The 11,049-nt window shown below is 44.5% G+C and overlaps 1 protein-coding gene across 1 annotated transcript; it reads left to right on the forward strand.

The window, feature by feature from the left end:
• Nucleotides 1-876: 876 nt before the first annotated feature.
• On the forward strand, nt 877-9,599 carry LOC311005880 (protein NLRC3-like; the record flags this gene model as incomplete). Its single annotated transcript, XM_083998487.1, has 5 exons — nt 877-2,430; nt 2,526-2,699; nt 5,705-5,878; nt 8,890-8,936; nt 9,079-9,599. The coding sequence occupies exons 1-5, from the start codon at nt 914-916 to the stop codon at nt 9,597-9,599; spliced, it is 2,433 nt and encodes an 810-aa protein (XP_083854613.1). The 5' UTR covers nt 877-913.
• Between the last annotated feature and the right edge of the window lie 1,450 nt (nt 9,600-11,049).

An 11,049-nucleotide genomic window follows, 5' to 3' on the forward strand; every position in this document is an offset into this window, starting at 1 on the left:
ATGGAGAGGAATTGATCTCTTTGAAATGCTTCTTTTATAAAAAAAAAACTTTCTAAATGAACAGAGAACAGAGAAGGTGTTTCCATGATTCATGTTTTCTATGCAGTAATATAGTGTATTTTCTACCTCCTAAGTTGTTAAGTAATGTACCCTGAGGGTTAATTGTGAGACTGGACGTTATAACACAGGCTGGACATCTACTGTCAGAATGATTGAGTCTTGAGTGCATGACAGTTACAGATAAATAAACAGTTCAAGGTACATAAATACCATTGTCTGAAAAGGAGGTCCAAAGTAACTGATGACGTCAGCTACTGTACCACTCAGTGTGGCAGCTGACTCTTATTGATGAAATAATCATTCCTTCTGTATAGAGAGGTGGAGTTTTAGAACATACTACAGTATATAAGGTCAGGACTTTTGGCTAAGAGCCAGAGGTCTCGTCATTGGCTATAGAGGCTTCTCAAGGATTCGGCTTTTTGACACCACATCTTTTTTGTAATAAACTCCTTTTTACCATCTACAAAGAAGACGTGTCAGAGTGGTCATATTTTCATCAGCATCGACATCAAAATATACCACAGTAACTACAATAATAACTTCTCATTGACATCATTGGTCCTTTATTCTTACAGAGATTCTCACTGGCTGCCAAAGTAAACTCAAATCCAACCTGAAGGAGAAGTTCCAGTGTGTGTTTGAGGGCATCGCTATAGCAGGACACCAAACCCTTCTGAAGCAGATCTACACAGAGCTCTACATCACACAGGGAGGGACTGGAGGGGTCAATGATGAACATGAGGTCAGACAGATTGAAACAGCGTCCAGGAAACCAGACAGACCAGAAACAACCATCAGACAAGAAGACATCTTTAAAGCCCCACCTGGAAGAGACCGACCAATCAGAAGAGTGATGACAAAGGGAGTGGCTGGCATTGGGAAAACAGTCTTAACACAGAAGTTCACTCTGGACTGGGCTGAAGACAAAACCAACCAGGACATACACTTCACATTTCCCTTCACCTTCAGAGAGCTGAATGTGCTGAAAGAGAAAAAGTTCAGCTTGGTGGAACTTGTTCATCACTTCTTCTCTGAAACCAAAGAAGCAGGAATCTGCAGCTTTGATCAGTTCCAGGTCGTCTTCATCTTTGACGGTCTGGACGAGTGTCGACTTCCTCTGGACTTCCACAACACTGAGATCCTGACTGATGTGACAGAGTCCACCTCAGTCAACGTGCTGCTGACCAACCTCATCAGGGGGAACCTGCTTCCCTCTGCTCGCCTCTGGATAACCACACGACCTGCAGCGGCCAATCAGATCCCTCCTCAGTGTGTTGACATGGTTACAGAGGTCAGAGGGTTCACTGACCCACAGAAGGAGGAGTACTTCAGGAAGAGGTTCAGAGATGAGGAGCAGGCCAGAGAGATCATCTCCCACATCAAGACCTCACGAAGCCTCCACATCATGTGCCACATCCCAGTCTTCTGCTGGATCACTGCTACAGTTCTGGAGGAGCTGTTGAAGACCAGAGAGGGAGGAGAGCTGCCCAAGACCCTGACTGAGATGTACATCCACTTCCTGGTGGTTCATCTAAAACTGAAGAAGGTCAAGTATGATGGAGGAGCTGAGACAGATCCACACTGGAGTCCAGAGAGCAGGAAGATGATCGAGTCTCTGGGAAAACTGGCTTTTGAGCAGCTGCAGAAAGGAAACCTGATCTTCTATGAATCAGACCTGACAGAGTGTGGCATCGATATCAGAGCAGCCTCAGTGTACTCAGGAGTGTTCACACAGATCTTTAAAGAGGAGAGCGGCCTGTACCAGGACAAGGTGTTCTGCTTCGTCCATCTGAGTGTTCAGGAGTTTCTGGCTGCTCTTCATGTCCATCTGACCTTCATCAACTCTGGACGCAACCTACTGTCGGGAAAGAAATTAACCTTTAAACTTTTAAAACAGTTCAGAGACAAATCAACACATTTCTACCAGAGCTCTGTGGACGAGGCCTTACAGAGTCCAAATGGACACCTGGACTTGTTCCTCCGCTTCCTCCTGGGTCTTTCACTGGAGACCAATCAGACTCTCCTACGAGGTCTGATGACTCGGACAGGAAGTGAATCACAGACCAGTCAGAAAACAGTCCAGTACATCAAGGAGAAGATCAGTGAGAATCTGTCAGCAGAGAAAAGCATCAACCTGTTCCACTGTCTGAATGAACTGAATGACTGTTCTCTAGTAGAGGAGATCCAACAGTCCCTGAGATCAGGACATCTCTCCAGGGATAAAATGTCTCCTGGTCAATGGTTGGCTCTGGTCTTCATCTTACTGTCATCAGAAGAAGATCTGGACGAGTTTGACCTGAAGAAATACTCTGCTTCAGAGGAGGCTCTTCTGAGGCTGCTGCCAGTGGTCAAAGCTTCAAATAAAGCTCTGTATGTGCACATATATCCATCTACATTTACTGCATCTTCTTTAGTCACAACAAAAATATTAGTTGTTCACTTTTGTTTTCCTGATTCCTCTTCAGACTGAGCGACTGTAACCTCTCAAAGAGAAGCTGTGAAGCTCTGTCCTCAGTCCTCAGCTCCCAGTCCTCTAGTCTGAGACACCTGGACCTGAGTAACAACATCCTACAGGACTCAGGAGTGAAGCTGCTGTCTGGTGGACTGGAGAGTCCACACTGTAGACTGGAGACTCTCAGGTGAGGATACGGCTGTTTGTTGGACAGCTGATCTTGAAAATCCTTCTGTAACTTGTTAGTGAAGATGCTCAATACCTGGTTGGTTGGTTGGTTTACTTTATTAATCCCTGTAAAGGGAAATTAATTGTCACCCTGTACGTACAAACATCCAACACACAATACTACAACATGACAAGCATTGACAACTCAGGCAATACAATAAGTGCAATGCAATGTATTACTTAGCATGGCACACAACAGAAATCAACAACAATCAACAACAATGTTCATTAAAAAACTTCACTCAACCAGGTACAAAAGACCTCCGGAATCTTTCTGAGGAACATCTCGGCATCACCAGTCTGTTGCTAAAGGAACTCTTCAGTTCATGGAAGAAAACATAGAGTGGGTGGTCCTTATTGTGCATAATGCACCAGAGTTTCCTCCCCACCCTCTTCTCCATGACCACCTGTAAGGAGTCAGGAGGCAAAACAATGATAGAACCTGCCTTTTTTATAACTTTGTTGATCCTGTTTCTGTCCTCAGACTTCAACCCCTACCCCCAGCACACAACAGCATAAAATGCACACTACCTAAAATACTATGAAAAAACACATTCAAGAGTGGCCTGCTAACATCGAATGACCGTAGTTTCCTGAAGAAAAACAGCCTGGACTGGGCCTTTGTTCTCTTTCCAGTCCAGCCTATTATCCACAAGGATGGCAAGGTACCTGTAGTGGGGGACAACCTCGATAGCCACATCCTTGATAAATACCGCGTGACTGGTGTCTTTTTCCTTCTAAAATCGATGACAAGTTCTTTTGTCTTGTTTAAGTTTAAAATAAGGTGGTTATCGTCACACCATTTGACAAAGCTGTCTTTTTCTCTTAAGTAGGATGTGTGGTGTAGACTTGTACCGGTCTCGAGACAACTTTTTTGTGGTCTTGGTCTTGTCACGGCCTCGACAGTCTTTGGTCTCGGTCTTGTCTCGGTCTCGGGTCTCTCGGTCTCGCAATGTCTCGGACCGACGGAGCGGTCTCGAAGGGATTTAATATTCAGGCAGGCACGCTGATTTTTTTTGGTGTTTTTTTAATCATTATTTATACGCCGACGTCAAGTAATCACATGCATTTTGTGACATGTGGCATTTTGGCTATACAAATAAAATTGCCTTGCCTGTCTCTGTATTGTTGTGTCTGTAGTTATAGTTAGTTAATAACATCTCATATTTACACTAAGCAGCTGAACTCAGTATGGTGCTTATGTTCTACAACTCAAGCAAAATAGCAAAATATGGTATAACTAGTTTTTTTTTTTTCTTTGGTCTTGGTCTCGGTCTCGAGCTGAACGAGTCTTGGTCTTGACTTGGTCTGTCTTGGTCTTGGTCTTGGTCTTGATACTCTCTGGTCTTGGTAGTGTCTTGGTCTCGGTTTAGGCGGTCTTGACTACAAAGCCGCGTTTCCACTGCAGGAGTTCCTGGTAAAGGGAGGGGGTAGGAACTTCTACAGGAACCGTCCTCTCACTCGGCCCTCAGTGGCCGTGTCTCCACTGCAGAGTAGGACCCCTCGGCGACGTCATGAGTTTCGATCGCTGTGCGACAGTTTCGACCGTGACGTCACCCAGGCAGGTCACAAGCACATGCACATATATCATAACAACAATGAAGAACGAAGAAGGATGGAAGGAGCTGAGGCGGTAGCCGCGTTTCTGGTTTGTGTGTTTGTGCACATGGCGGTTGATTGTAATCCTGCTTGAGTTTTTTTTTTTTTACTTTTCATGGCATTGTTTTGCGGTGTGAGGTGTATATAGGTGTACCTTGTGGTGCCCCTGTGTTTGTCAAAGGGATAGTTCAACCAAAATTGAAATTATCTACTCCCCCTCATGTGGACTAAGGGCTGGGAGAAGTTTCAGAGTCCTCCATGGCTTCTCTGAGTTACAGCGGGGCTCCGTGCAGCACTGCATGTCCATATGACGGTTGAGAACGGAGCTCACTTTTCTTCGTCCAAAAAGACACACCAAAAAACATCCAAATACCTCCATAGTGCTCGTCTGTAATGTCCCTCTTGTATTGAAGCCCCAACATGAGAAATTGTTCAGAAAAAAATGAAATAAGTCCATATTTTAAGCTTGTTTGTTTTCAGCGCTAGTGGCGAGACCCCGTCTGGTGGGGCGGTGTTTAGCTCAGTTGGTAGAGCACCCGCCTCATGTGTTGAGGCTACAGTCCTCACTGCAGGCGACCCCGGTTCAAATCCCGCGCCGAGCGGCCCTATCTTGCATGTCATTCCCCCCCTCTCTGCCTCCCATTTCCTGTCTCTCTCTCAACTGTCCTGTCCATTAAAGGTGAAAAAGGCCCTATATATATATATTTCTGCTGCTTTTTATTTCTGCAAACTGCTTTTTTAAATATATATATATATATTAAAAAAAGCATATATATATATATATATATATATATATATATATATATATATATATATATATATATATATATATATATATATATATATATATATATATATATATATATTAAAAAAAGCAGTTTGCCTCATCAGCACACAACCCTCCATCCAGTCCCTTAGCAGAGGTAGTGCCATAACCTGTAATTAATTTCATGCCCTTCTGCTGAGATGTTCAGCGGTCTGTTGAGATTCTCAACATCTCTGTTCACATGATTTTGTAAAATTGAGAGTTTATTATATTTTCTATCTCCAGTCTGTCAGGATGTCAGGTCACAGAGGAAGGCTGTGCTTCTCTGGCCTCAGCTCTGATCTCCAACCCCTCCCATCTGAGAGAGCTGGACCTGAGTGACAACAACCTGCAGGACTCGGGAGTGAAGCTGCTGTCTGGTGGACTGGAGAGTCCAAAGTGTGGACTGGAGACTCTCAGGTCAGGATACAGATGTTTGTTGGACAGCTGATCTTGAACATCCGTCTGTAACTTGTTGGTGAAGATGCTCAACATTTGCAGGATTTTCCTGTTGATGTGATTTTCTAAAACTCTGAGATCATCATATTTTGTATCTCCAGTCTGTCAGGATGTCTGGTCACAGAGGAAGGCTGTGCTTCTCTGGCCTCAGCTCTGAGCTCCAACCCCTCCCATCTGAGAAAGCTGGACCTGAGCTACAACCATCCAGGAGCCTCAGGAGTGAAGCTGCTGTCTGCTGGACTGGGGGATCCAGACTGGAGACTGGAGACTCTCAGGTACAGTCAGACAGCAAGGACTCAGTCTGTCTCCTGTCTTTTATGTTTCCCTGCTCGGTCAGTCATCATGAAAGACGTCTGCTTTCTCTTAAGCTGGGGACACACTACGCAATTTTCACAGTCGTTACCGATTTAGAAAAGACTATGAGTTCACACTAACCGACTGGCTTCAGCAGATTTTTATGACGATCGCACACTTAACGACTTCACCAGATGAGGGAGCACAGACTACACGCAGGGCTCCAGACTAACACCATCCCGTCGTCCCGGGGACATAAAAAATATGTATTTGGGACGATAATCAATATCCCCCGGGACGCAGTCGGGACGAAACTTTTTTTTTTTTTTGCACTGAAAATGCACACATCACTGTCACTACACAAACAGCGCGAAGCTTCCTGCTGCACAAGACTCATATAAAGACCATTGCACAAGACTGACAACAGACCCGCAAAATTAACATTAAAGTAAATGAAACTTATCAACCAGCGTTTCCCATTAATAAATGAATAAACGAGTCTGTGGCGGCCGCAACTGGGTTAGGGTTAGGGGTAACCCTGCAAGCTCTGGGACAGCAGCTTGCCTAGAGCAAGGATCACAGCGCAGCACATCATCGGCCTTGTGAACACCCTCACAAGAGGTTAAATACCTGGGTCTCCACACCAGATAGTTGGACCAGTCCCAGTCTGGTCAGATGTGAACATGAACTGATGAAGCCTCTGCTTTCGATTTAAATTTCTTTGGGGGTCTGATTCCATATCACATTAAAAAATATATCGATATATTTTTTACATTGATATATTGCCCAACCATAACATGTAGCCTGTCGGTTTTGTTATTAGCTTATTGTTGTTACGAGCACTGGTCTCTACAGCTATGAAATAGCTGCAAGGACCAGTGCTCGGGGCGAAGCATGAGGTGGAAGTGACTCCATTTAAACTTTAATCTGTAGACACAAGTCTTGTGTATTGGTGTATTAATCCACATTTCGATAGGTCATATAGTTTTTGATCAATCACTGTTCAATGACCATGATCATTTTGGGAGAATTTTTGAGATTATAGCCTAATGGGTGTGTACCTATTGCACATTTGGTATAATACACACCTATTGTGCAATTCTTGATTTGTTCTCTTTCCACACTCTTCCAGTAGTTTAGATATAAAACCACTCTGACTGTGTTTCTTGTCATGTTGTAGTATTGTGTGTTGGATGTTGTACGTATAGAGTGACAATCAATTTCCCTTCAGAGGGATTAATAAAGTAAACCAACCAACCATGTTGAACAGTAGTTTAGATATAAACCACTCTGTGTTTCTTCCTCCAGGTTGAACAGTAGTTTAGATATAAAACCACTCTGACTGTGTTTCTTCCTCCAGGTTGAACAGCAGTTTAAAACCACTCTGACTGTGTTTCTTCCTCCAGGTTGAACAGTAGTTTAAAACCACTCTGACTGTGTTTCTTCTTCCAGGTTGAACGGTAGTTTAGATATAAAACCACTCTGACTGTGTTTCTTCCTCCAGGTTGAACGGTAGTTTAGATATAAACCACTCTGACTGTGTTTCTTCCTCCAGGTTGAACGGTAGTTTAGATATAAACCACTCTGACTGTGTTTCTTCCTCCATGTTGAACGGTGGTTTAGATATAAACCACTCTGACTGTGTTTCTACCTCCATGTTGAACGGTAGTTTAGATATAAAACCACTCTGACTGTGTTTCTTCCTCCAGGTTGAACAGCAGTTTAAAACCACTCTGACTGTGTTTCTTCTTCCAGGTTGAACGGTAGTTTAGATATAAAACCACTCTGACTGTGTTTCTACCTCCATGTTGAACGGTAGTTTAGATATAAAACCACTCTGACTGTGTTTCTTCCTCCAGGTTGAACAGTAGTTTAGATATAAACCACTCTGACTGTGTTTCTTCCTCCATGTTGAACAGTAGTTTAGATATAAAACCACTCTGACTGTGTTTCTTCCTCCATGTTGAGCAGTAGTTTAGATATAAACCACTCTGACTGTGTTTCTTCTTCCAGGTTGAACGGTAGTTTAGATATAAAACCACTCTGACTGTGTTTCTACCTCCATGTTTAACGGTAGTTTAGATATAAACCACTCTGACTGTGTTTCTTCCTCCAGGTTGAACGGTAGTTTAGATATAAAACCACTCTGACTGTGTTTCTTCCTCCATGTTGAACGGTAGTTTAGATATAAAACCACTCTGACTGTGTTTCTTCCTCCATGTTGAACGGTAGTTTAGATATAAACCACTCTGACTGTGTTTCTTCCTCCATGTTGAACGGTAGTTTAGATATAAACCACTCTGACTGTGTTTCTTCCTCCATGTTGAACGGTAGTTTAGATATAAAACCACTCTGACTGTGTTTCTTCCTCCATGTTGAACAGTAGTTTAGGTATAAACCACCCTGACTGTGTTTCTTCCTCCAGGTTGAACGGTAGTTTAGATATAAACCACTCTGACTGTGTTTCTTCCTCCAGGTTGAACGGTAGTTTAGATATAAACCACTCTGACTGTGTTTCTTCCTCCAGGTTGAACAGTAGTTTAGATATAAAACCACTCTGACTGTGTTTCTTCCTCCAGGTTGAACGGTAGTTTAGATATAAACCACTCTGACTGTGTTTCTTCCTCCAGGTTGAACGGTAGTTTAGATATAAAACCACTCTGACTGTGTTTCTTCCTCCATGTTGAACGGTAGTTTAGATATAAAACCACTCTGACTGTGTTTCTTCCTCCAGGTTGAACAGTAGTTTAGATATAAAACCACTCTGACTGTGTTTCTTCCTCCATGTTGAACGGTAGTTTAGATATAAAACCACTCTGACTGTGTTTCTTCCTCCAGGTTGAACGGTAGTTTAGATATAAACCACTCTGACTGTGTTTCTACCTCCATGTTGAACAGTAGTTTAGATATAAACCACTCTGACTGTGTTTCTACCTCCATGTTGAACAGTAGTTTAGATATAAAACCACTCTGACTGTGTTTCTTCCTCCAGGTTGGACCATGGTGGAGAGAACAGGTTAAGACTTGATCCCAGGAAGTGTAAGTGTGGATTAAATGTGACTAATGACCAGACAACAGCTCTCTGTCAGTTTGTCTTTAAATACAATGTTGATTCAATAATCAATCAATGAACCATCAGATGATGAACTGCAGCTGTGTTGTGTCTTGTTCTCTCCATCAGACGCCTGTCAACTGGAAGTGGACATGAACACAGTGAGCAGACGCCTCAAACTGTCTGACAACAACAGGACGGTGACACGTGTGACAGAGGATCAGTCGTGTCCTGATCATCCAGACAGATTTGACTACTGTCCTCAGCTGCTGTGTAGAACTGCTCTGACTGGTCGCTGCTACTGGGAGGTGGAGTGGAGCGGAGTGGTTGAGATATCAGTGAGTTACAGAGGAATCAGTAGGAAAGGAAACAGTGGAGACTGTAGGTTTGGAAGAAATGATCAGTCCTGGAGTCTGTACTGTGCTGGTCATGGTTATTCTGTCTGTCACAACAACAGAGAAACATCCATCTTCTCCTCTGTCTCCAACAGAGTAGCAGTGTATGTGGACTATCCTGCTGGCTCTCTGTCCTTCTACAGAGTCTTCTCTAACAGACTGATCCACCTCTACACCTTCAACACCACCTTCACTCAACCTCTGTATCCTGGGTTTAGGTTAATCTATGGTTCAGTGTCTCTGGTTGACGAGTAGGACGGAGAGTCTCTGGTTGATGTGTAGGATGGAGAGTCTCTGGTCGATGTGTAGGACGGAGAGTCTCTGGTCGATGTGTAGGACGGAGAGTCTCTGGTTGATGTGTAGGACGGAGAGTCTCTGGTCGATGTGTAGGACGGAGAGTCTCTGGTTGATGTGTAGGACGGAGAGTCTCTGGTTGATGTGTAGGATGGAGAGTCTCTGGTCGATGTGTAGGACGGAGAGTCTCTGGTTGATGTGTAGGACGGAGAGTCTCTGGTTGATAGGATGGAGAGTCTCTGGTTGATGTGTAGGACGGAGAGTCTCTGGTTGATGTGTAGGACGGAGAGTCTCTGGTTGATGTGTAGGACGGAGAGTCTCTGGTTGATGTGTAGGACGGAGAGTCTCTGGTTGATGTGTAGGACGGAGAGTCTCTGGTTGATGTGTAGGATGGAGAGTCTCTGGTCGATGTGTAGGACGGAGAGTCTCTGGTTGATGTGTAGGACGGAGAGTCTCTGGTTGATGTGTAGGACGGAGAGTCTCTGGTTGATGTGTAGGATGGAGAGTCTCTGGTCGATGTGTAGGACGGAGAGTCTCTGGTCGACATGTAGGATGGAGAGTCTCTGGTCGATGTGTAGGACGGAGAGTCTCTGGTTGATGTGTAGGACGGAGAGTCTCTGGTTGATAGGATGGAGAGTCTCTGGTCGATGTGTAGGACGGAGAGTCTCTGGTCGATGTGTAGGACGGAGAGTCTCTGGTTGATAGGATGGAGAGTCTCTGGTCGATGTGTAGGATGGAGAGTCTCTGGTTGATAGGACGGAGAGTCTCTGGTTGATAGGATGGAGAGTCTCTGGTCGATGTGTAGGATGGAGAGTCTCTGGTCGATGTGTAGGACGGAGAGTCTCTGGTCGATGTGTAGTGTAGGACGGAGAGTCTCTGGTTGATGTGTAGGACGGAGAGTCTCTGGTTGATGTGTAGGATGGAGAGTCTCTGGTCGATGTGTAGGACAGAGAGTCTCTGGTTGATGTGTAGGACGGAGAGTCTCTGGTTGATGTGTAGTGTAGGATGGAGAGTCTCTGGTCGATGTGTAGGATGGAGAGTCTCTGGTCGATGTGTAGGACGGAGAGTCTCTGGTTGATGTGTAGTGTAGGATGGAGAGTCTCTGGTCGATGTGTAGGACGGAGAGTCTCTGGTCGATGTGTAGGACGGAGAGTCTCTGGTCGATGTGTAGGATGGAGAGTCTCTGGTCGATGTGTAGGACGGAGAGTCTCTGGTCGATGTGTAGGATGGAGAGTCTCTGGTTGGTTGATGTGTAGGATGGAGAGTCTCTGGTCGATGTGTAGGACGGAGAGTCTCTGGTTGATGTGTAGGATGGAGAGTCTCTGGTTGGTTGATGTGTAGGACGGAGAGTCTCTGGTTGATGTGTAGTGTAGGACAGAGAGTCTCTGGTTGATGTGTAGGACAGAGAGTC

This window comes from Trachurus trachurus (genome assembly GCF_905171665.1).
Source record: "Trachurus trachurus genome assembly, chromosome: 22".
Classification (NCBI taxonomy): domain Eukaryota; kingdom Metazoa; phylum Chordata; class Actinopteri; order Carangiformes; family Carangidae; genus Trachurus; species Trachurus trachurus.